At 42.7% G+C, this 23,226-nt stretch overlaps 1 protein-coding gene across 4 annotated transcripts in view; it reads left to right on the top strand.

The window, feature by feature from the left end:
- Nucleotides 1-22,455, top strand: part of ISM1 (isthmin 1) — a 39,120-nt gene extending 16,665 nt beyond the window's left edge. For 2 of the 4 annotated variants that reach the window (XM_086460828.1, XM_086460829.1), the window contains exons 3-7: nucleotides 6,145-6,381; nucleotides 13,914-14,181; nucleotides 17,236-17,379; nucleotides 20,149-20,238; nucleotides 21,938-22,455. In XM_086460828.1, the coding sequence (XP_086316954.1) occupies nucleotides 6,145-6,381; nucleotides 13,914-14,181; nucleotides 17,236-17,379; nucleotides 20,149-20,238; nucleotides 21,938-22,455 (1,257 nt within the window). The remainder of the gene's footprint in view (nucleotides 1-6,144; nucleotides 6,382-13,913; nucleotides 14,182-17,235; nucleotides 17,380-20,148; nucleotides 20,239-21,937) is intronic. The other 2 variants (XM_086460830.1, XM_086460831.1) reach the window with 1 other exon arrangement.
- The last annotated feature ends 771 nt before the right edge of the window (nucleotides 22,456-23,226 follow it).

Raw genomic sequence — 23,226 nt, forward strand, 5'->3', positions numbered from 1 at the left:
TGAAGGGGGCCTCAACACCACCACGCGAGGATCTTTGCAGTTGTAACATACGTCCTGGCTACATGTTCAGTTCTCAAGATTTTCTGTGTAGCTATGAGGGCTGGAAGTTTTTAGTGTAAAAAACCTGAAATTCAAAAGGTGGGATTCAAAAGGGTAATAAATGTGCCCAGGTGCTTTGAGATTCGGCTTCTGCTGTACACAGCTCCTGAGAGCTATTTCAGCATACGGCAGAAAAACAGTGGTGGTGGCTGGGTACACCCCAAGCAGCTCACTGCCTAACTGTTGCCACTGTCTCCCAATGTTTAAGCTGTCTACAGAAGACCTCTGCTGCAACAGCAACTGTGGATTGACATGTCTACTCTGAATTTCTGCTGTCCTAATTGCAACAGGATTTGTGTCTCCATCCTGTTCTCCACAGAAACAAAATCACTTCAAGATCTGCACAGCCCCTGAAGCTAATGTGTCCCGTAGCAGTACCCTATGGGATGGCTGGGTTGGGTCTTTGCATAGCCACTTGGTCACACATGCAGAGGTACTGCAAGTTAGAAAGAACTGGATACAATGTCATTTTCCTGATTTTGCTGGACTAAATAGAGCATTATTAAAAAATAAACTCTGATAAACAGAACTTATTATTATTACCAACTGTAACCAGTGATTCATCTGCTATTTACACAATGTTTAAAGCAGATGCTGTATTTTGGAGCCCCTTAGTGAAAGCAATTGTGTACATGCAAGCCAATGTAGTCCATTGTAAACGATTTATGAACAGCGGTTATCTCAAATGTGCCATTAATTATTGCAACAATTAATTTCTGCAGCTTTTGCTTCATTGATAGATGTGAATGTGAGGGACAAGCACATTTTAACAAAAAAATGAAAGTTTCTCAGTAGCCGAGTGGTTGATGCGACACCCCTCTGGAGGCAGGAACTGTCAGTGACTCCTTGCAGTGAACCGGAGCTGTGAGGCTCAGTACCACTGCACACTTTCAGCCAGTCACACAGAAATTAAAATATGAACCTAAGTGGTCTGCCTGTTACATGAGAAAGCCAAGACAGAGCTAAGATCAGAACAAAGGTTTTCTCACTGCCTGGACTGTATGTGGCATTAATCATAAAAGAAATTTTTCTCCATGCATCTCTGATAATGCTTTTCAGCTGTTAACTTCCCTGCCTGCTTATCTAACACTGTCCTCGTACTTCTTCCTGCTAGGTCCTGTGCTGCTTATACTCGTGATAGACAGAAATGTAAATAAAGCCCAGAAATTAGATCACCCAAGTTCATGATAGATCTTGGATCTGCAGAGGTGAAAGTCGCCTGTAGTATCCCGGTATGTTACTCAGCCTCCCCAGACCGTTTAATTTTAAAGTGATCATTTAGCACTAACCTGGAAACACACGACAGCCTTCAAAATCAAAACAATCTGTTTAGGCAGGTGGGAAATGAAACCAGTCCTAATGGCTATAATGGTTTTCTGTGAAGGCCCCAGGCCTCATTTTGTCTCTGATAGCAATATAATCTTTTATAGCGTCTGTGAAGTTTCCTAATAAATAAACGTTCCTTGTTCCTGGTGGTTGAAGATGCTGTACAGGTGCATCATGAAAGTGCACTGACAGACTGTCGGTTTTCAATTCAAGACCTCTTGTCAAGATCATTTTACAAGATATTTCAAAGGAGTATACAAGAAATAAAAAAGCAATGTAGCTGCAGCAGGGATTTAGTAATAGATTCCCTTGCTGTCTGGGAGCTCTTAGGGTTATAAGTTGCATCAGTTTTCCCGAATTCTTTCAACTCTATAATTAGCAGTGCTCGCAAATGCACTCTTAGTTTGGCAAGTGGGGAGGGAATGAAGGAAGGTAAGAAAGATGAAGGACAGAGAAAGGGCAGCTGCTCCAGGGTATTTTCTGTAGCTCAAGTCATTCCTCACTTATTCTCTGTCTTGGTTGTTTTTCCAGAACTGGAAATGGGATTAAAATAAGGAAGAGAGGAGGGAGATGGATTCCTCACTTGCTAAAAATGCAAAGGAATTCCCTTTCCCCCTAGTTTGGTATTTTCACAAGTTCCCATTTCTGTTTAACTTCTCTGTGGGGAAGAGAAACAGTACACTTCCCTGCAGCTAATGTCTAATGTGACGGAGGGAGAGACAGAAAAGTAAGGCAGTGGAGGGAGTTAAAATACCCATTTGATTATTGAAAAGTTAAACTGCAGTATCAGGTAGGAAATTTTTTCTGTGTTCAGGGTTGTCTCTTTGTGCAATAAACTCTGCCGTGGTGCAAGTCCTGCCTGGATCACTAACATTTAAAGTTATCCTTCTAAAATCGCTGGGAATTGCTCTTCTTCCCAGGTTCATAGCTGGACACAAAGACATCGATATGTACTGAACTATTGCCCTCCCTTTTTCAGTGATTGGTATGGCAAGGTGTGGTGTTCTGTAATACAAACAATACAGCAGATTCTCTCTCTCTAGGGTTTATTTTGTCACACAGCTATGAATAATGTGATAGTGCCCTTATATGCTGTCCACACTTAGAACACTCAGAAATCCTAAGCTGTTTTTGTATTAGGAACTTCTATAAATATCTGATCCCATGGGGCAGCAGAACTGTAGCTGACAGCAAGCATGAGTAACCCCTTAAAATCATCTTAATGGGAAGTTTAAAAGTTGTGAATAATCCTGTTAAATTAAGGGGGAAAAAAAGCAGTTTATCCTAAAATATTTAGAGCAGATGCATCATTTGGGTAAGACACCAATGTGCCTGAATTAGAAATGTCATAACTTCAAAGAAACTGAGTCAGTAGCTCAGAATGAGGTGACATAGGTTTTAAAGGCAGGCAAGCAACACCGCTTTCCCAAGAGCAAAAAGGAATACAAATTGTGTACACCTAAAAATAAATTGTGTGAAGTATAACCATGTGAAATAACAGAAATAAGAAGAGAAGAATATCGTCCTCCCCTGAAAAAAAAAAAAAAAAAAATTAAGTTTCGTCTGTTAGCTTTGGAACTCAAACCCCGTTTTCTTCAGAGAGGATGCTGGCATTGCAGTAAGGACACTTTTTCCTGCTAGATTGGCCTTGCAAGAGCCTTTGCCCTTGTTAATGCAGTAGAACTGAGTGAGTCCATGTTCTTCTCTTCACATGGAGTTCAAGCTCAATCAATGGCAGCCTCTTTTACCTTTTTACCAGAAATACACATTTCTAATAAATTTCTAAGCAAATCAGCTTAGACACTACAGCAAGAATTATCTATCTAAAAAATGGGCATTAGTAACTGGAAACAAATGGTCTCTGGCTCATGGTGGTATGAGCAGATAACTGAAATGACCATGCGTATTGAGCATTTCTGTTTGCTGATGTTGCAGCATGACACAGGAGCCCCAAGGAGGCATAGGGGGTGGGCTTGTCCTAGCGTGAAAGGGACTGCGAGAGATAACACTGCTTTTAGGCCAAGGACACGCTATTTAAGCTGTGCCATTCCTGCCAGGCGTTAGTTGACCCTGCTCTTAGAGGCAAACTCCATGTTCCCTGCCAAAGCCTGCTCTCGAGCTTGGCTGTCACCACCATTGAACTGGGGTCTTCTGATCGTGTCCACCCTGAGCAAGCAGCATGGTCCATCCCCTCCTCGCTGCAGCAGCCTTTAGTACAGGGCAGTTATCATGTCCCCCCTCTGTTCTTCTTTTTACTGTTAAACAACCCCAACTCATTCAGTCTGTAATTAATGACAGTCCCTGCCCCAAGCAGCTTGGTAGTGGGCCCGATCAGCCTGATGTCATTACTTCACCATGACAATTTTCTAACTAACTCCATGTGATATTCCATCTGTCTGACACTATTAAAAACTTTTTATATAGCCGTTATTATTGTAGTTGCTGAGCTCCCCACAAACATCACAGTGAGGAAGGGAAGTGCTGTTATCCCCACTGAGGCACAGACAGACCATGACCTGCCAAGATCACACAGCGAGCCTTATCAGAGAATTAAGTGTTGGTCTCTAAAGTCCTTGGCCAGCTCTAGCTGTACGGTATGTTAATGTGGAGAATCAAGATGCTCCTGAAGTGGCAAGCAGATAGGGAAAGTATGAAATTGTACGTGAGAATTTTATTATTTTTTAATAAAATCTCACTTTATTTTTAATAAAGGTAAGATTATGGGCATGATACCCCAGAAAAAAAAAGTAGTTAAGTACCACATTTTTTTTGGTTTCTGTCTGAAGTAATTTAATAACAGCACAATTACACCTTGTTAGTCAGACGTAACTGAGAAGCCGTTTAATCCTCCTGCACCAAGATGTTTGCAGTTAAATTCTGTTTGATAAGTGTTAAGTTAGAGCACTAGCATATGGGTAAGGAACCTAATGTTAGCTAAGTGGCCCTCAATTTTCTTTCCCAGAGCTTGCTGCTGTGTGATTTGCTTTCTGCTTTGTATTGAATAAGGGATGTGTTAATGGGTGGCCCACCAAAGGCGTCTGAAAGTCCTACCTGGGCCTCAACAAAGAGAACCATTCTTGCTTTAGCCTTCAAGCAATACGGACTGTCAGGAGCACATACAGTTTTAGCACTGCACGTGTACACTAATGCAGAATGAACTTTTTGCATCTGTGCTGTAGACAGATGTACGAAAGTACCCTTTTGGCACTTTCAAAGTGTAACCTTTCTGACCATGAAAATACCAAGACAACATTAATTCTGCTGAATCTGATTTTGCTCTTTACAAATGCAGTGCAGCAAGAAGGGGAGAGGAGAACCACCTTAGTTTTCGCTTGAGACAATTTCACTTAGTCCCAGATTAACTCTTAAATTGGGTTTATTTAACTCACTGAATATTTTCCTATAATGTGCACAGATTCTATGGTAAGATCTCTTCAAAGGTCAATTTAGAACCTTCTAAGCAAATAAACACAAAATAAAAGGCATTGGAACTGTTATCTATCTGAGAGCTTAACAAAAGGTATGCTAGCTTAATTTGAGCCAGGGGAGCTGGATGGAGATTGCGTTTAACCAGAAATGCTGGCAAAAATGTGCTTCAGTAGAGCCAGAACCACATGTGGCCATTCCACTTTAATTGTGCTTGTTTTAAAAGATAGGTCTTTAACATTTACCCTCTCCATGCTTGCTGTCTCTTTATGAACTGAAAATAAAAGCTCCCCAGGCGGTCATACTAAGACCTCAAGCCTAAAATTTTTCAGCTGAGTCAAAAGCAAAACCTGTGCTGAATGTGCCCCATGCATTTTTTTGGTAGCCATAAGAAGATTTGACTGCTCTGCTGTTTTTTTTTCCCCCGAGTCCCCAGGCCAGCCCTAACCCAGGGAGTGAGTGTTTTGATACTAAATGTATCTCCTTGGTGAGGTCAAAGGCAGTGGCAGCAGTGCTACTGGTTCGAAGGCGGCCTGCTGTAATATACTACAAAACCCGAAAGTACGCTCAACAATAACAAAAGCATTAACTGCTGACCCACAACTTGGTGAAATTCAATCCCACCATTAGGCAAACATGAAAATGAGATCCCAGAGGAAGGAAGGTTCAGATATTCAAGACCAGAGAAATTGGGTGAGGAACACAGACAATGTTGCAGACTGAGGAGAGACGGGGAGGAGGTTGCCAGTTTAACGGTGGGATCTGTTAATATCATAAATTTCAACATGTACTTAGCAGTCAGTGGTTTTGCTCCGCTTTGGAAGAACAAGGAGAAGTAAAACAATTTATAATAAAGATACCTTTTACCATTTCAGGGACACGTTTAATGTGATATAATTTGATTTGCCAAGGGTTGCTTCAGAGCTTCATGTTTGCAGATTTGCTTTAAGTTAGATGCTTGTGTCAATGTGTAGGTGCTCACCACAGGGCTGGAACGTTCCAGCAATGTGAAAGAGTTAAGCATGCAAGTCTGACTCAGTTTTACCTTTTGTCAGATGGTTACAGACTTTCACCACTGGAACCAAGTATATTTCAGTGTGCCAAGCTCATGAGCACCCTGGGAAATACCAGTCATAAATCCTGTGTGTTTCAGTGTGAGCCGTGGGTCTGCAGGCTGGAAGGCTTTCAGTACGCACACTGCAGCCATCGTTGGCAGGAAGCTGGAGATGGGGGCACTGGCAGGACTGCACACTTTCTCAGTTGTTGTTACAGCATGTTGCTTTTTTTCCCCAGAACACCCTCACTGCAGATGACCATTCTCCTGAAGACAGCTTCACCCTAAACCCCGAGGACAGAAGAGAATACCCTGATCTGCAGGCTGCCCACCGGCCGTTCCCTAAGCAGCGATTCAGGCAGGAAAACGGGCATACGTCCTTGCAAAGAGATGGACCCAGATCTTTCCTCTTGGATCTCCCAAACTTCCCTGACCTGTCAAAAGCAGATATCAATGGGCAGAATCCCAACATTCAGGTACAAATTCATGTTAACCTGTGATTTTTTTATGAGCTGCACAAAATTATTTTACTGAACCAAGACAACTTTCAAGCCTGGCTTCCATGACGTGCAGTCAGAACACCCTGTCTCTCTACCAACAGCACCAAGAGAGAATGTACATAACATAATAACGCGTAATGTAATGTAATATTATATATAGAGAATGGATATGTGATCTATTATATACTTTTTGTCTTAAGTCAATGCACTTTTCTTAATTTCTCTTTGTGTAGTGTTGATTGCATAAGTGTGGCTATCAATATAGACCTATTTATGATACTAAAGCCGTCTTCGCCATTTCAGAACGTATTATCTTCATTGATATTAAATGGGTATTTTAAACCCTGTTTTCAGTTCTCTGTTGCAAAATTTGTTTGTGAACAGATTCTCTTTGGTGTGCTGTTATAAAAGGTGACCATTCCCAAAGATTATAAGACAACAAGTCTTTAAATTTCAGCTCAAAATGTGGTCCTCTGTATGAAACTAAGACTTATAGTTAATTTCTGCAGCAGCTGCCTAGAGTCAAAAAAGTTGTCTGCAAGAAGCTTTGTTATATGTTATTCCTCAAACTGCTCTTGGGTTTGGAATGGCCTCTTACAAGCCACTCGCATCTTGAAACTTAAAGGATTAGAAAGAGGAAAAAATGACTGATTTGTTTTTAATTCAGAGCCTTAAAGCAAAATTGGCATTAATAAGCAGTCCTTTTTAACCAAAACAATAAATTGAAATGTTGTTCTGCCTAAGATGGGCTTATAAAAACAGTACGCTAATAGAACTGGTTTGCTGGTTAAATCAATTCCTGGCTTCTTATAGTTCCCCAGCCCACAAAATTACCATCCTTTTGATATGTCTAAGAAATACGTACGTAAAGATGTAACAGATCTACTGGTGAGAGACCAACATGATCAGGCGAGAACAAGCTGTCTCCAAGTTGACGCTCCATTACATCATAGATGGCTTGCAACATTAGGAAGCCTAACAGATTTGGATCAAGTGTGGGTCCAATACTTGGGGGGCCAAGGTAGTAAACATGTTCAACACGTGGTGACAGTACACGTCCCTCATGCTAGGAGAAGCCTTCCAGAAAGCCTTAGGAAGGGAAGGTAGGGAAGCTGTAGGGGCCCCAGATTGTGACATGAGGTAAACAGTGTAACATCATTGTTTGAACAGTACATAAACCGCCGAGGAGGACAGGAGGAAACAAAAACCTTCTGTGATTGGTAACAGCATTTCATGTTTAGACTCAGGGAATAGATAAATGAGATGGAAACATTTCCCTGTCTTGTCTCTATAGTAACTGCTTCTGCTATGACCTCTTTTTCCACCACCTGATCTTGGAAATGTGTCAGCCAACTATGTCAGCGGTTTTGCTGGACTCTCAGAACTGGGAGGCCTAGTCCTGTAAACTGGAAAACATTGGGCAACATTAATCCCAGAGCTCTTGTGCACGAGGATCAGCTCTTTCAGAAACAGGCTGCCTAAGTTCTGCAATATTTACTCTATTTACGTAGGTATGTAAATAGGGATAGGCAAAGCTTTTTTGAGTTTCTGGTTGAGAGTCCTGCAGCAGGTCAGGCCTCATGGAGATAAAACTCCCATTAATTCATTAGAGAGTCAGTCAAAGTTTATTTCTTTGCTTAAAAGTTGTAAGAAGTGGCCTAATCTTTCGGGAAAAACGGGATTATAGTGAATTCTTGCTCGTTAAACAGTACTGTACTGACCTAAATGGAAATAAAGACACTTGTTGACGTCGAATTTCTCATCAGCTGTTTGGCAGGTGAGAGCAGAATTGATGCTCATTTTTCTTTTTGCACAATGGCTTCGGGCTCTGTAAATTACAATCCTGGGGGTGTTAATTAAAAATTCCTCCTAGGTCAGTGAGGTTGGAAAGGAGAAAAAAGCGTGTGTGTGTTAATCTAGTGCAACGGACACATTTACTTCCCCAAAACCCACAACTCCTTTTCCCTTCTACTAGTACAAGCCTGCATAGACTAAAAATAACGTTTTTAAGGGAAATTATACCTGGAAATTTAAAAAATCTGATAAACAGATGTAAAACTCAGCCTGAAAAAGCAAGTTGAAAAGATACTCCAGTGAGTTCTCTTTATGGCCATTCCCTCTCTGGTTTCCTGTGAGACGGCAGTTGCTGTATCATGCCCTGGTTGTGTGCTCTTTCAGGGAGGAAGGGAAGCCAAGGGATGCCTATGCAGACCTTGTAATTGGGCAGCGTTGTTATTCAGAGTAAGACAGAATTGCTCTTACCCCTGAGAAACAGAATGAAGTCACGTGGGAGGTGTATAGGAACCTGCTTATTTTCCATTTCTGATGGTTCATTTCTCATCTGTTCCAACCAGCCTTCTACAACCTCTCAGCTCTTCTCTGCAGCCGATCCTCTGGAGCCAGATACTTCAGCTTGCAACTGAACTCTTGTTCTTGTCCCTCCCTTTTTCTTTTCACTCATGGTTTACTGTAACAGGTAGTGCGCTGCTCTCTGCTGTGCCACTGCTTTGCTGCTTTCCTAGCAGTGCTCTACACCATACAAATGATCAGAAAAGGGAAAACTCCTTACTGTTTGTCAGGCAAGGGCATTTTGGCGATATTAATGCTCTTCAGAGAACTGGAATCTTAAACAAGCTTCACAACCAGTATACCTGAAACACAGCTTGGGTGAGTTCCAGCTGCAATGGATGTGTTAAACATTTTGCATGAGGTGACAGGTTCCAAGTAGAAACTGTGCAGGGTTAGGTAGGATTCCTGTCCTGACAACATGTTGATGTGCCCTGGAAAACTGAAGTAAATCAGCATGTGATTAAAGCTGTTGTGATTATTATCCTTGCTTTGAGTTGCGGAATCGGTAATAATTGATAGGAGCGATTTTAAGCTGCCTGCTTGGTGATGTGTTGTCTTTAGCATTCTGCATGAGGCCTGTGGGCCATATCCACCAGTCATGCCACTCCAGTGCTGCTGTGTTAGCTTTATTTATTCTCTTTTAAATTTATTCGGTTTCTACATTCTCTTAAAAAGTCACGTACACAGAACTACAGAGAAACAAGGCTGTATGATATGCTTTTAAAAAAGACCTGCAGACTTCAAACCAGCTCTTCTCTGGGTTCGTCCATGGCCACTTCCCTCACCTCCATCTACATCACACGTCACTTTTAACACATTTTATTAGATCTATTTTTTAGGTAGCATTTGTATTTGTCATTTGAAGCTGATGGTTTCACTGCATTGGAAAGCATGGCCGTGGATGAACCCGGAGAAGAGTTACACTCAGCAGTATCTGTAATTCTGAGCTCTCACCAGTAATCTGGCACAGTAAGAATTGGAGGGCTCCAGCAGTGCTTGTTTCTTGTAATGCCTGTAAGGCTTAATAGTTTAAGGTAGGAGCGAAGCAATTGCCCCTAGCTGCAGCACTGGAAGCACAGTGTAGCCTTGCCAGGAACTAGCTAGTTCTCTTAGCAAGCTGGAGAGACTGGTGTAGGCAAAGCAGGATGCCAGAGGGCCATGGTTAAACCACTGTCCGTAACTGAACTGTTACTACCTCTGTGCAGATTTCTTAATGTCATGGTGTAATGAGAGCTCTTCTTTGCTCCCAGCAAATTGAGGGTGCTTCACTTTTCCTCAAGTCCAGAAAATTGTTCTCAAAGTGAGCTGTCATGACATAATGAGAAGTAAATTGCTGTCACTACTGACATCATTTTAACTGAAGTTGTTGTGTGGTGTAAACCTAAATTCACCATTTCGGTATCTTATAATGAACTCATTTCTGTTCTGCTATTAAAGTTACTTCATTGCTGACTTGCACATATCCACCTTTACGGAATGGCAAGTTCTGCATTGCAAATTTGCGTCAGTTGCATGAAGGAAACGGGATAGAAATGTCATAGGATCCATGGCTTGCACAATAGTGTGAATGCAGTTCTTCCTGAAACATAATCTTCCAGTTCCTTGGGGCAATGTTTACACCATTAAAGTGAGTTCAGAAACATTGTCTCAGTAAACAGGATGAAGTACACAGAACTTTTTGTGCATTCCAAGAGGCGAGGATAATATTTATCTTCTGTATATTCTTGGCCAGGAGAAAACTGGATGTTGGTGTCTCAAGACATGTGTGCTTGATACAGTTGTTTCATTAGAAATTGACTGCAAATCTGTTGTTTTAATGTACCTGTGCCAATTGTTTTTAACAATTTTTAGAGGAACTTCCTTATTTGTAGCTCACAGAACCATAAAAGAAGTGGCTTCATTTTAGCTTTGAATACTTTTGGAGATGATTGTGGATTTATACAAAAATCTTGTTACCACAGACATTTTGGGACGCTTGAGGGAAAAAAAAGTAATCTTTATATTTTTGATAATTACTGGAAGAAGAAATCAGAGAAAATGAAGTCTTTAAACAGTCTCCAGGATGGAAATACTAGGGATCTGGGTTTTTTAGGTTTTGAGAGAACATGGTTTTGTTTCAGTAGTTGCACAGAACATGAAAGCTTTTCCAGAGATGCCTTGAATGCACATTTTTAATGACTCCAGTACTAGATCTGATTTATTTTTTCCTTTTTATAAACAACCCCTAGTATAGAAATCAATCAAACAACATGCATGTATATGTGTGATGTATGTGCACATGTGCAGTCATGAGCTAATGTTGTTAAGTCTATCTCTTAAATACTGGGAAGAATTCAGTGAATGCTGATTTTCCAAAATTAAGGCTGAGATTAGGGGAGCAATTGCTCTCCTGAAGCAGCAGCCTCTTCTCAGGCCTCTGCCCTACCTTTTGGGTCGTACCGTGGAGGGAATACTAGGATTGCTCACTGATACCTCTGGAAGGTCCATTAGAGTTAAATGGGGCTGGGCAGAGCACAGCTGAGTCCCTGAAACAAACGCAACTAGAGGCCACTGAAGCTGTCTATTTTTTTTTTTAATTTCCAAGACTGGCAATTCAGACAATCCCAGGATTCTTTATAGAATTTCTTTCACTCTATGGTTTTTATGCCACATGTTAAAGAAGCAACTTGGTAATCAAAACTTAAAACAGCAGAGAGAGGAACATAGGTGGGTGTCAGACTGCTATGCTGGGTTTTGCTTTTGTTATGTTCAGCTTTTAAGCAGGCTGTGTGTTGGAAAACTCATTTTAAAGGCCTTTGTAATAAGCCTCCTTGGTAGCAAAAACAGACTGAGGAGGGATATCTGATTGCACAGGCGTGTCTTGAAAGTAAGTCAGTGGCAGTGCTGTTGGAGGGCGGATGAGGTCTTATGAGCCTGGAATTTTGTGCGTTACACCTGCCTCTCTTCGCACGTAGCTCAACAGAAGTTTCTCTGTCCCTACAAACCCTCTTTCAGTTAAACTGACTTGGCATCCTGAATAAGTATTGTAGATCAAATCCCTATGGTTCTTCAAACGGTACCTGGCTGAAATAATGCAAATTCATGCCGATTCACTACCATATAACTACAGATTAACAAAGTAAATGGAATGATTATCAAGTGCCCCCTGCCTTTTTCTATGAGAGGTTTTTGTTTAGTTCGGTGTTTTGTTTTGGGTTTTGGTTTCTTTGTTTCACTTTGGGGAGTCATTGCTTACAGAGTTAATGTGGTCTTAAAAATACTTGCTACTGAAGTACTAGAGTCATACTAATTTTCATGTGGGCAGTACTAAAGTCCTGCGACTGGCCAGCAGTGCACAGAGTTCGCCACTCAGTAACACCATTTCCTTTCACTTATTGTGAAAACCCTGTTTTGCTTGGATAGATGCAATGATTTTGAATCCCTGAACTAACCCTGATGTTTTCAAACTTATGAAATCCATTTTAATTCTTAGTCTGTAGAAACTGAGGTTTAATGAAATAATCATTCCAATTCCATATTTAGTCTGGGAGTAAAATATCTCTCGTGTAAAGATGCTATTAGGCTGACAACTGCACTTTCCCTCACTCTTGCTCTTTCTCCCAGTGGAGCTTTTTAGTCGCCTCAGAGTTTTTCATTTCAATGGCTCGGTCTATGGTCAAATGCAAAGAATGAAATAGATGTAAAATCTCCTTTCTCCAAAAAAGGATGTGGGGGCATTGTCTTGTCTGTGCAGCTGTGTCTGCAGCTATGAAGCTATGGCAGCAGTTCTGGTTTGCTTCCTATGTCACACGCCCCTGTGGATCACAGGGAGCTGAAGAAACACAGACACTCTTTCTTATTCTTGTGTGTGCATCTTGTGATTTTACTAATAACAATTGTGTGAAACTAAGCCTTTTATCCAAAATGCAAATTTGTGGAACCATGTAAATGGCTTTTAGCATAATAATACCTTATTCTGGTTTTCCTGGTTTTACACAATGCAATTTTCATGGAGTACTGTCTTGAAAGACTGCTTTGTGAATCTATAAAACATGAAGAATACCTCTGTACCTGTTAAACATTACAGGTATATCTGCTAGTCACTTCCGCATCATGGTTGTTTGGCCAGTCCAATGTAATCACTGAGCCACATTAGGATGAAGCATCAGAGCATTTTATGAGTTATCTGTGGCCACGCTATGCTTGCATGGCTCATAGAGCCAAGGTTTCTGACGGCTAGTTCCTATTTCTACCTAAATAGGCACCTATATGCAGGCACAGTATTTATCCAAGAGTTTCATAATTACACATTGTTCAGCACAGAAAAGGAGTAATCAAGGGTTGCTCCTGTGCAGAATTATATTTACATTCATGATGTCTGTGAGGGAATTGGGCAGTAATCTTTGAATCTTGGCTCTGGGCTTCTGTAGAAACCATAAAGGGGTTGTATGTCATTACAGTCTCCAGCACAGAAAGAGGACCCACTTCCAAGGGCTCAGCAGCAAGTGACTCGCTGGGTGACACTTGACAGAGTGGCTGGCCTCGTTGCCGCAGCGTGTGGTTTCCCGTGGCGGTGACAGCCCACGCCGTGGTGTCATGGAAGTGCTGGTGCTGTGGGGAGGCCATGAGCTGGGCTGAGCTGCCACTGGAGGGCAAGGCAGGTGCAAACCCGGCAGACACCCTGGGCGCTCACAGCCTCTTCCACCTTCACACTCCTGGTGCGGCTTAGCCCTGTCTTGAGTTAGCCCAAGTCCTTGGAACGGGCTCTGCACGCTGGTGTGCTTCATGCTTGCCTCAAATTCAGCCTCAGCATAATTAGAGTAACAGATTCAATTTTCTTTTTCCTGGTCATATTGGTTCAAGTTTAAATATCTTTTCCCCATAAGGCAGAAAGTTCTGCCGTGAAGGTTTTAGGCACAGCACAGATCATTGTTGTGTGGGGGGTTTTTCCTAGCCTTTGTTCCAAGGTCTGATTCAGCAGAGGTAGCAGAAGGAACCACTCAGCCACTGTGTATCTCTGGGCTCAGTAATCCGCATATGGTTTACAACACGCAAACCCTACAGTATGACACAGCCCCTTTGCAAGGCAACACTAGTCATTTGTCTTCTCTGTACAGAAGGTTTCACACTGACTAGGAGGAGGTACTGACAGACAGGCTGGTCTACTTTGAATCCCATAGGTTACCATTGAAGTGGTGGATGGCCCTGACACTGAGACAGACAAGGATCTGCAGAAAGAGAACAGCAAGCCTAGCTGGCCAGTCCCATCGCCCGACTGGAGAAACTGGTGGCAGAGGTCCTCCACCTTGACTCGCATGAGCAGCGGTGACCAGGACTACAAGTATGACAGCACTACTGAGGATAGCAACTTCCTAAGCCCTCTCGGTGGGTGGGATAGTCATGCACCCAGTCACCGGACATTTGAGTCCAAGGAGCAGCCAGAGTATGGTAAGTTTGCGTTCCAGGCCTCTTATGGGCATCTTGGGATTGTAAAAACGAGTTTGGGGGAAATGAGAATGGTGAGGCATCACTGAAAGTAGGCCAAGCAAAATAGAATTTTTCAACATGTGGCTTTTGTTCATCAGCTTTTAAATACAAATCTGTGCAGATACACAAGCTGTACTGTGGTAGCTGCATTCCACTAGTAAGTCTTATAATCTTGAAAATCATACCAGTTATCCCCTAAGAGGACCTTTTTTTAGTCCTAAGTGTACTTTTTTTAAAAGCAAAGGAAACAAGGTTTCGTATTTATTTTTAGAGTAAGGGTAAGTACAAATTTAGAATCGTGCAGTGGTTTGGGAACCAAAATATAATTATTGGATGAATAAGCAAGATCTACAATGTGGTAGTATTTGGTGGATACACAAATAAGATGAGTTATGTTGGTGCATGTGTGGGGAGTGGCATATGCAGCAGGAACATTGTGTATTTGCGTGTGTAATTCTCTTCCAGATGTGTCATGGCGAAAACAATTGTTTTCAGCTTGTTGTACGAAACAGTTGCAGAAACTAGAAACAGAGGAGCTACAGTTATTCACTGCCCCAAGGGGCTGTAACTGTCCACATGGGAATGGCTCACGGGAGGTGAACTAGTATGTGCTCACAGGTAGCTCAGAGCCTCTGGATTTAAGTTGTATGTAAATACAGAAGATTTTTTTATTAGAGCAGGGTTTCAAAGCCAAAGTACTTTTACCCTGGCACTTCTGTTGCATTCCCTAGACACTGCAGAGTGGCTGTCATGCACTGATTCAGTCTTATTTTTCCCCTGTCTTGGTTAACTTTAAGTCCTAGAGCCTTTACAGTTGAGAGAGACTTTTTGTGGAATGGTGTCTTTAAACACATACATAAGTATTAAATTTTGTGGCCAGAAGATTAAAGTCTATCCCTTCTTTTTGCACCTGCATTTATTTGAGGGCACACTTTATGGCCAAGAATTCATATATTGGGTAGTTATTCATTTAGGTAAAATAAAATTGCTTTCACAAATAATGGTGTTAGAAAAAAAAAATTACAAATATAAAACCAGGAAGAACAGGTTGAGCTCCAGCTGAAAATCTAATGTGGTATATTTCATAGTAGATATTGTGTGTTTCATAGTGTAGTATAAACACTAGGGAGGTAAGACTAAAAGTTATCCTAGAGCTCTCTGCAGTGCACCAGAGCACCCTGCTAGTTGGAAAAGACTCCTGGCCTTCTGACTAACCTAAAATGTCATGTGCCATTGCACTTGGCCAGGAGGATGTAGCAGCAGATCCTGCCTGTGTGGGGCTTTTATGCTAGTTCCACTTGTTGACCCGTTCACACATTTCACGGCTCGCTCTCCCTTGTTGTGCCTCTGCCAAAAAGCACCGCACGGCTCTCCCTGCCCTTCCTTGGCCTCTCAGGCTGGGCTCTTTGACAAGCATTGCACCTGCTCAGCCTCCCTCTTCCTTGCCAGCCACGTGGAGAAAAAAAATCAGCGGCGGAAAAGAGCTGGGAAGGAGAGCAGGGCCAGGAAGAGATCACATTTTCCTAAGACGTCTTACGCCTCTTCAGACTGCTGTAGTGTCCGCCTGTTGGCAAATCCCGGAATCGCGGGTCTTTGCACACAGGTGGTAGCTATGCTCCCAGCCACATCACACCACGGACGCCTGATTCAAGGGTGGTGGCTTCCCAATCAGCAGCAGTGCAAGAAAAGGAGGAAAAGCACATACGGTCCCTGCCACAAGGAACTCGCATCTAGGCAGCTTGCTACGAGTGAGATATATAACCTCCCCATACTCCTGGCAATAAATGTTTAATAGCACCCCACAGAGTTGTCGTCAGTGATTACATATGGTACAAATCAAGTTACGTGTTCTACTAACCAGCTCAGGAAGCCCACAGACAGCATGGCAGTGAGGAGGGAGTGGGAATCGCGTGTAGCACAGAGGCCAGGGCAGGCAGGGATCTGTCCCTATGTCTTGCCTGCACATACACGTTCAGCCTATAGCTATAGAGCAGGGCTGGCTCAGAGTCACTGACCTCCATTTTGTTTTGCTCATTTAACCCAAATGAGCAAAGGCTACAAGTGATGATCACAGGGTCAGCTAAGTATCTCCTGTAGGTTGCAGAGAACTCCATTAAGCCAGACGTTCCCTAGTGAGAGACAACACTCAGCTGGGGAGGCCAGTGGGAAGGCAAGAAAACTGGGATTGTTCATGGACTCCTTTTGGTGGCCTTCACAAGGTGGGATGTGCAACAGTTAGCAAACCAGAGAGACTGGTTCTAAGGGGTTTAGATACTTACAGTGGCACTGGGCCACAGTGGTGCAGACCTGGTTTCATTTGCCCTTGGCTGTCTACCCAAAGAGAATAAAGATGTGTTTTGTTTTCAGAAGGTTCTGGCTAGTAAACAGACAGATTTGATGTTATTTAATAATTCACATTAAACACTACAAATTGCATGTTGTTCTGGGTGCAAGATGCATGTACAGTTCCCTGTATTCGTGGCAGTGTTCCTCTAATGGCTGTTTCCTGTTCAAGGGACTGAAAAACAAAATTGCAATTCTCACACATGACCCTCAGCCTCCCATGGTCCAACATGCACCGTGTCCTAAAAATTAATTGAGTACTGTTGTGCTATTGCTGTCTGTTTTGAAAAGAAGAAAAAGGAAACTTCATTTATCCTGTGCCTGATTAGTCTGTGGTCAGAAAATATATTCCTGTATACAGAGAAATGATCTGAAGAGATGTGTACTGTTAGTTCATGACCCAGCTTTGCAGCTGAGGATTCTCAGCTGCCAGAAGGTCAAAAGAGAAAGGAAATATTTTTTCAAATAATGTTGCCTGCATTTCCCTGAGGAGCGTCAAGTGTGAAAACCATTTAAACAGCAGGCTTATGCCTGGCATTTAGCCCGAGCTTCAGGTAGAGACATCTGGATCCCATTCTTGTTTTGCCTTCTTAATAAAAAACACTACACAGTAGTTTTGGGTAGTAGGAGTTTTGTTTCCTCATTTCCTTCCTCATCTCTGTTCTTACGCAGATTATATTGATGGTGAGGGAGACTGGAGCCCGTGGTCCCTTTGTAGCGTCACCTGCGGGAGCGGCAGTCAGAAGCGGACGAGGTCCTGCGGGTATGCCTGCACTGCCACCGAGTCACGGACCTGCGACAGGCCCAACTGCCCAGGTGTGATCAAGTTCACGTGAACGGCTGTCAGGGGGGAGTGGGGGGAGGTGGTCGAGGGCGGGGGGAGAGCCCTCCTGTACACAAAGCCCAGGGCCCGTTTATTCCCTGGCTAGGTAAGAGTTTCGGTGGGAAGAGACATGCTGGTTCTTAAGGCCATGTAGGAAATGGCAGGTTCTTTGCTGGTAATAATATGCTGCTAGCTGCAGTCTGCTATCCCCTGGGACTTAAAAGACAAGTACAGGCTTTTTTTAGGATACGGCGGTCATTTTTGTGCACAGTACATTTTGTATTCCAAAGGGTGTAATTACTCTCTTGAAACAAATTTGTATTAACTTTAGAATTTCAAAACAGCTGTGCTGTTACCTCAGCGAGCTCCTATTTTGCTGTGCAGTGAATTGGCACGCCTGTGTTGTGCACCAATAGCTCCCCCCAGTTATATGGCTTTTAAGTTTGGTGCCTAATGGATACAGAGTTGGCTTAAGACTCCATGTGTATTAATATGAAAAAAATACTTTAAATACCTGCTTTGTGTTTCACTCCAGAGGTTTTGGGTTCATTGGGCATTAAGCTACAAAATTTCCTGTCCTAGAGAGTCACTGTGGAGGTGGAAATGTCATCTCTGTTTCATTACATGTTGCCTGATAATTATCAAACAGTGAGTTTGGTCCTGCAACAGCTGCGCACAATGGGGTGAAGGAATGTATAGCGTTGGCTTGAATATATTGAGAAAATATGGCCAAGGAGCCTTACCTTAGCTCCTGCCTACCTGCGTTTAAATGCCAGTAACAGAGGTGTCCTTACCATCGGGCAGTTTTCACTTCGCTTTCCCTGAAAGCAGGGCTGAGCACTCAAACCTAATTCATAAAAATTTAAAGCTACTATGGAAAACTTTCCCGTGATGTTCTCTAAATGCTGCTGTGTGTTTGGATTTAGGCAAGTTTGTAGTGCAGTGATGCAGTAATTGCCACAATGCACGGGATACGTGCAATTTCATTACTTCCCAAGATCCCAAGGAGAGAAGTAAAAACACATGCCATGGTGGTATGCATTTCACTGAGTTTACTTAATGACTCAGAAAGGCAGAAATTCTTAAACTGGAGGTCAGGGTTTTTTGATGGGAAGTGAAATGCCAGCAGTGCTGGAGAGAAGACTTAGGAGCCTCAGTGAGAGAGTCGGGGAGAAGTTTCTCACTCGCAGATAGGTGCATGCATCCATTGCAAGGTAATGGCTGCTAGGCAGCTCAGGGGAAAAATGTTTCTGGATGCTCTCGTACATTCTAAAACCTTAATACTAAGGGGTTAATTCCAGAAGAAAGCTTGTAGACCCAGTTATATTCTCCAGTATTTATTACCAGCTAGCATCAAACAGTGGCAAACTTGAAAGAATATATTATGTCATATAACAGACCCCCAACGATCAGCAAGCAAAATATATTCACTCTTTGAGGCTGTGCTGACATTTTTAAAATTACAAGGGCAAAGCTCAGCTTTTGCTGTTTATAATTCCAGCAGTGAATTACTGCCTTGTAATGGGTTCTTGGGTATCTATTATTCTGCATCTACTGCTGGAGTTAAGGCAAAACCCTATGATAATTTTATTGAAAAGCGGCCTGAGGCTGTTTGAAGCTTTGCAAGCCACTGTTACGCCCCAGTTCAGGAGATCAGGAGAAAGTTCGTTGGCAAGAAGATGGATGGTGAACAGACTTCATTATTAACCATATAGTTATCACCTGTTAAAGAGCTTTCTTATGTCTTTGGAGGTCTTTAATTCTATGGAGATGAGAAAAAAAAACAAACCAAAACAAAAACCCAAGCCTGTTCAAATGCTTCCTTAGAGAGACATTTGTTCTAAGGCTACATGGCATGGAAATACTAGGCTGGTAGGGAGGGCAAACTGGAGCAGCAATGAAAGGACGTTTAGCAAGATCAAATAATACATTTTCTTGCAATCGGTGTTTCTCTCTACTGATATCAAACACTTAACTGGAGGTCATTGGAAGATCCTGGTATTTTAAGATCTTGATGTTTTATTTGATTGCTGTAGGTGGGGGGGATGGGATTGATTGGAGAGGTTATTTATCTCTCGCCTACTCACACCTTTCAACGCCCTGGCACTGGGAGAGACCAGCAAGCACCAGTCTGCTTGTAATAGCATCATTCTTCCTCGTACTTCCTGAAAAACGTTTGCCCACATATGGATATGAACTTACTCGCCTGTCCGCAGGCATGTTGCTCAGTTTTAGACAGCAGCACAAAGGCTGTCTCCTGTAGACATCACATTTTAGCCAGGGCTTTAGAGCTTCTATTAGGACACTTGTTTTTATCTTGTCAGTCACTTGTGATACACGCTCTGGAGAAGGTGCTGGTCACCTAACACTGACCGGGTGGCTGTCGGTGAAGTGTGCGCAAAGCTCCTACCCGAATTACTGGGAGATGCTGGCAAGCCTTGCATCAGGAAGAGGAGGAACAAAATTGGTCCCCTCACTGCTGTCCCTGCACTGGGTTCATAACTGACTCGTTTCTTGCTTAAATATAATATAAGCTCTAAAACTTGAAAGCTTTTGACTTAGGGGTTAAGCTAACATTTTACTTTCCTAGATTCCTTGGTCATACTTTTAAATGAACGCTCCCTCCAGCTTCAGCGTCCTTCCCTGCCAAACAGTAGCACCTTGCAGAACTGAGGCAGGAGGGGATGGATGGCAGGGCGGCAGTTGATTGCGTTGTGCGTTAATGGGAAAACACCACCTCCGCTAACAGGTGTTTGTCTTAGGGATCGAAGATACCTTCCGGACAGCCGCCACAGAAGTGAGCTTACTTGCAGGCAGTGAAGACTTCAACGCTACCAAGCTGTTTGAAGTTGGTAAGCAGCCTAGTCAATCTTTCTGTAATAGATAAGAGACTTCCTTAGATTTTCCTGGTTTGGCTCTCGCTGCAGGAGCGATATTTCGAGTTTACCATTAAAAATCTCAGTCCTAATGGCCATTTATTATCTTGCTTAGGTTTATGGTCCGAACCTGAGCTTGCTTCTGTCATAGAATCTTTCTCCTCTGAAGTCTTGGCGAATTTCTGTGCTTCTTTCGTTATAAAATGGTGATTCTCTGTCCTAGTTCAGAAAAGAGCTGTAAGGCTCCGCACTACTGGAGGGGAAAAAAAAGTCAAACGCTGTTTAGCATTTTGCTGAAATAGCCTCAAATGGAATATACTATAAAAGCATTTTAGGTACAGCTGTCACATTAAAAAAATGACAGTGACTTTTAGGAGCGTGCAAAGCTTTTGTAACTGCGTGTGCTGCAGTGGGGCTAGCCAAAGCAATTGTGTAGGGCATGGCTTGATACTGATCTATCTGAAACTCAGCCCAACCTCTATAACGTTCTGATTTTGTCCCTCCAATGAAACCATAGTGTTGCCACTCTTAGACACTGGGTGCTGGACTAATGGGATAAATAATGTAATCTGGCACCTCCCTCCTATGGTGGTAGAACACAATAGTCAATGACAGCCAGGACAGGCCTCTTTAAGGAGACAGAAAAACAGGACACAGATCACTAAGTAAATATTTTGCAAGACTGTTTGCTGATGGAATTTTAGGTCCCAGTCTTTGCCTTACTCCAGAGTCCTGTTAAGCGTTAAGTAAGTGTGGAGCAAGACGTGCAGGTTTTTTTGAAAAGCCTGTAGCATGATACAGACAGCTTAAATAATGTTTTAGGTAGGAGACGTTTAGCTGGATTCTCCCAAGACTCTTGCAAAATAATAAAGTGCCAGTATTGACTGTGCTACTAGTCTATAAGTCTCTTTAATCCCAGCTTTAAGTCGTGGCTCTGGTGCCATTAAATCCTCCTAATGTACAGACACTCTGATATTATGTCACATATGCCCTTTTAGAATCTGAATCACTTTTGGCTGCATTTGCCAGGTAAGATGTCGGTCTCCATGTTTGAACAACAGCTGCTTGAAATACCCCTTTGGGAAGATGGAGACCAAATAGAAAAAAAGTATTTCTTAGTTAAAAGAAAGACTGAATTAGGGCTTAATAATGAACTTCAGAAAAAGTAATCCAGGAGTTGCTTGCTATCTTGCTATTTCTAGCATCATGGGAAACTTAATCCTTCAACTTCTGAATCTGCTGTTGTTACAAGGTGAGCTTGTGGACTAGGGGTTTAAACTGGAGACTGATATCAAATCACCGTGATTTCCCTGTTTCGGTGCTGTTGCTTGTAAGCCCCTGACAGTGTCTCCTGTGCCACGTGGGGATATCTGCAGCTTAATTAGAACTTGCCCAGGTAGAAGAAATGTCAAAGATTCCTACTGGCATGGTGCTGCACTGTAATTCAGACCAGCACTGCCTGAGGCCCTAAAGCCAGTCACACATGTGATTTCTTTATCTGACAAGACAGCACGTTAACACATTGCAGGCACGGAGGCAAGCTCTGACTGCCCTTTCTTTCTTAAGCAAAGCACTGGTGCTGAACATTTCCACGTTACTCATTTGTTACCAGTGATTACACGAACTGGGATGCTGCATAATGTATCTTAAGTTTCCATTTCCGGCCCTTAAACAGATACTGATAGCTGTGAAAGATGGATGAGCTGCAAAAGCGAGTTCTTGAAGAAATATATGCACAAAGTGGTCAATGATCTTCCCAGCTGCCCGTGCTCCTACCCCAGAGAAGTTGCATACAGCACTGCTGAAATCTACGATCGAATTAAGAGGAAGAACTTTCGCTGGAAAGACGCAAGCGGTCCAAAGGAAAAACTGGAGATCTATAAGCCCACTGCACGATACTGCATCCGCTCCATGCTCTCTTTGGAAAGCACGACGCTTGCGGCACAGCACTGCTGCTATGATGATAATATGCAGCTGATTACCAGAGGGAAAGGGGCAGGCACACCAAACCTGATCAGCATCGAATTCTCAGCAGAACTCCATTACAAAGTGGACATTCTGCCTTGGATTATATGCAAAGGTGACTGGAGCCGATACAATGAAGCACGACCTCCAAACAATGGGCACAAGTGCACGGAAAACCCTTCAGACGAAGACTACTACAAGCAATTTCAAGAAGCAAGGGAATACTGAGAAGGTTTTCCTCCTCTTCAGACACACAACAGCATTCGTTTCCTGGATGCCAAAGAACTGATAACGGGTGCTGCATTGTCTCCTTGACAGGGGTTGATCAGTTTCTTTCCAATGAATGTATATAGCTGTAATATAATACATAAGTATTTTTCATAGTGTGTGTAATTTATAAACACATATCTGTCTATCTCACACACACCTGTTTTTACATACAGGCATACATAAAACTTGTCCTGGTAGGATTTTATACTGCAATAATGCTCATTTAGTAATGTGCATTTCATCTTATTCCCCAGCTGTAACACAAGTGTGAGGTGGGGGGGCCAGCTGCCGTCACCATCAGGCCCCAGGGCCCCAGCTGAGGAGGGCACATATTTAAAAGTTGTTATAAACAATAGGACTGAAGAATGTACTCTTCCATATGGAAATGGTTTACAAGATTAATGCACCTACAGCATCAGTTTTCTCTGTAATTGATTTCGTGACTAGTCGTATCTAAGAAAGGGAGAATTGGGTTTTGGAAAGGTAATACTCAAAAGTGGATATAGACAGTCACTAGCAATTTTGTCTTGGAATTCGTCCTGTTACCTTCTAGCTCAGGCCTTTGCAGTCCATCTTGCAGGGAGACGTAGCTCTGGTTTTCCTACAGAGCAGAAGTCCCAGTGCAGTGGCTCTGCAGAAGTTTCAAAGAGCCCATCCCTGGAGACATCTCCAATACGGAGCTACAGCTGTCAGGGCTTACATCCTACGCTGGGGAGCAGATCTTCAGGG

Source organism: Leptosomus discolor, chromosome 2 (genome assembly GCF_034619465.1).
Source record: "Leptosomus discolor isolate bLepDis1 chromosome 2, bLepDis1.hap2, whole genome shotgun sequence".
Lineage (NCBI taxonomy): Eukaryota > Metazoa > Chordata > Aves > Leptosomiformes > Leptosomidae > Leptosomus > Leptosomus discolor.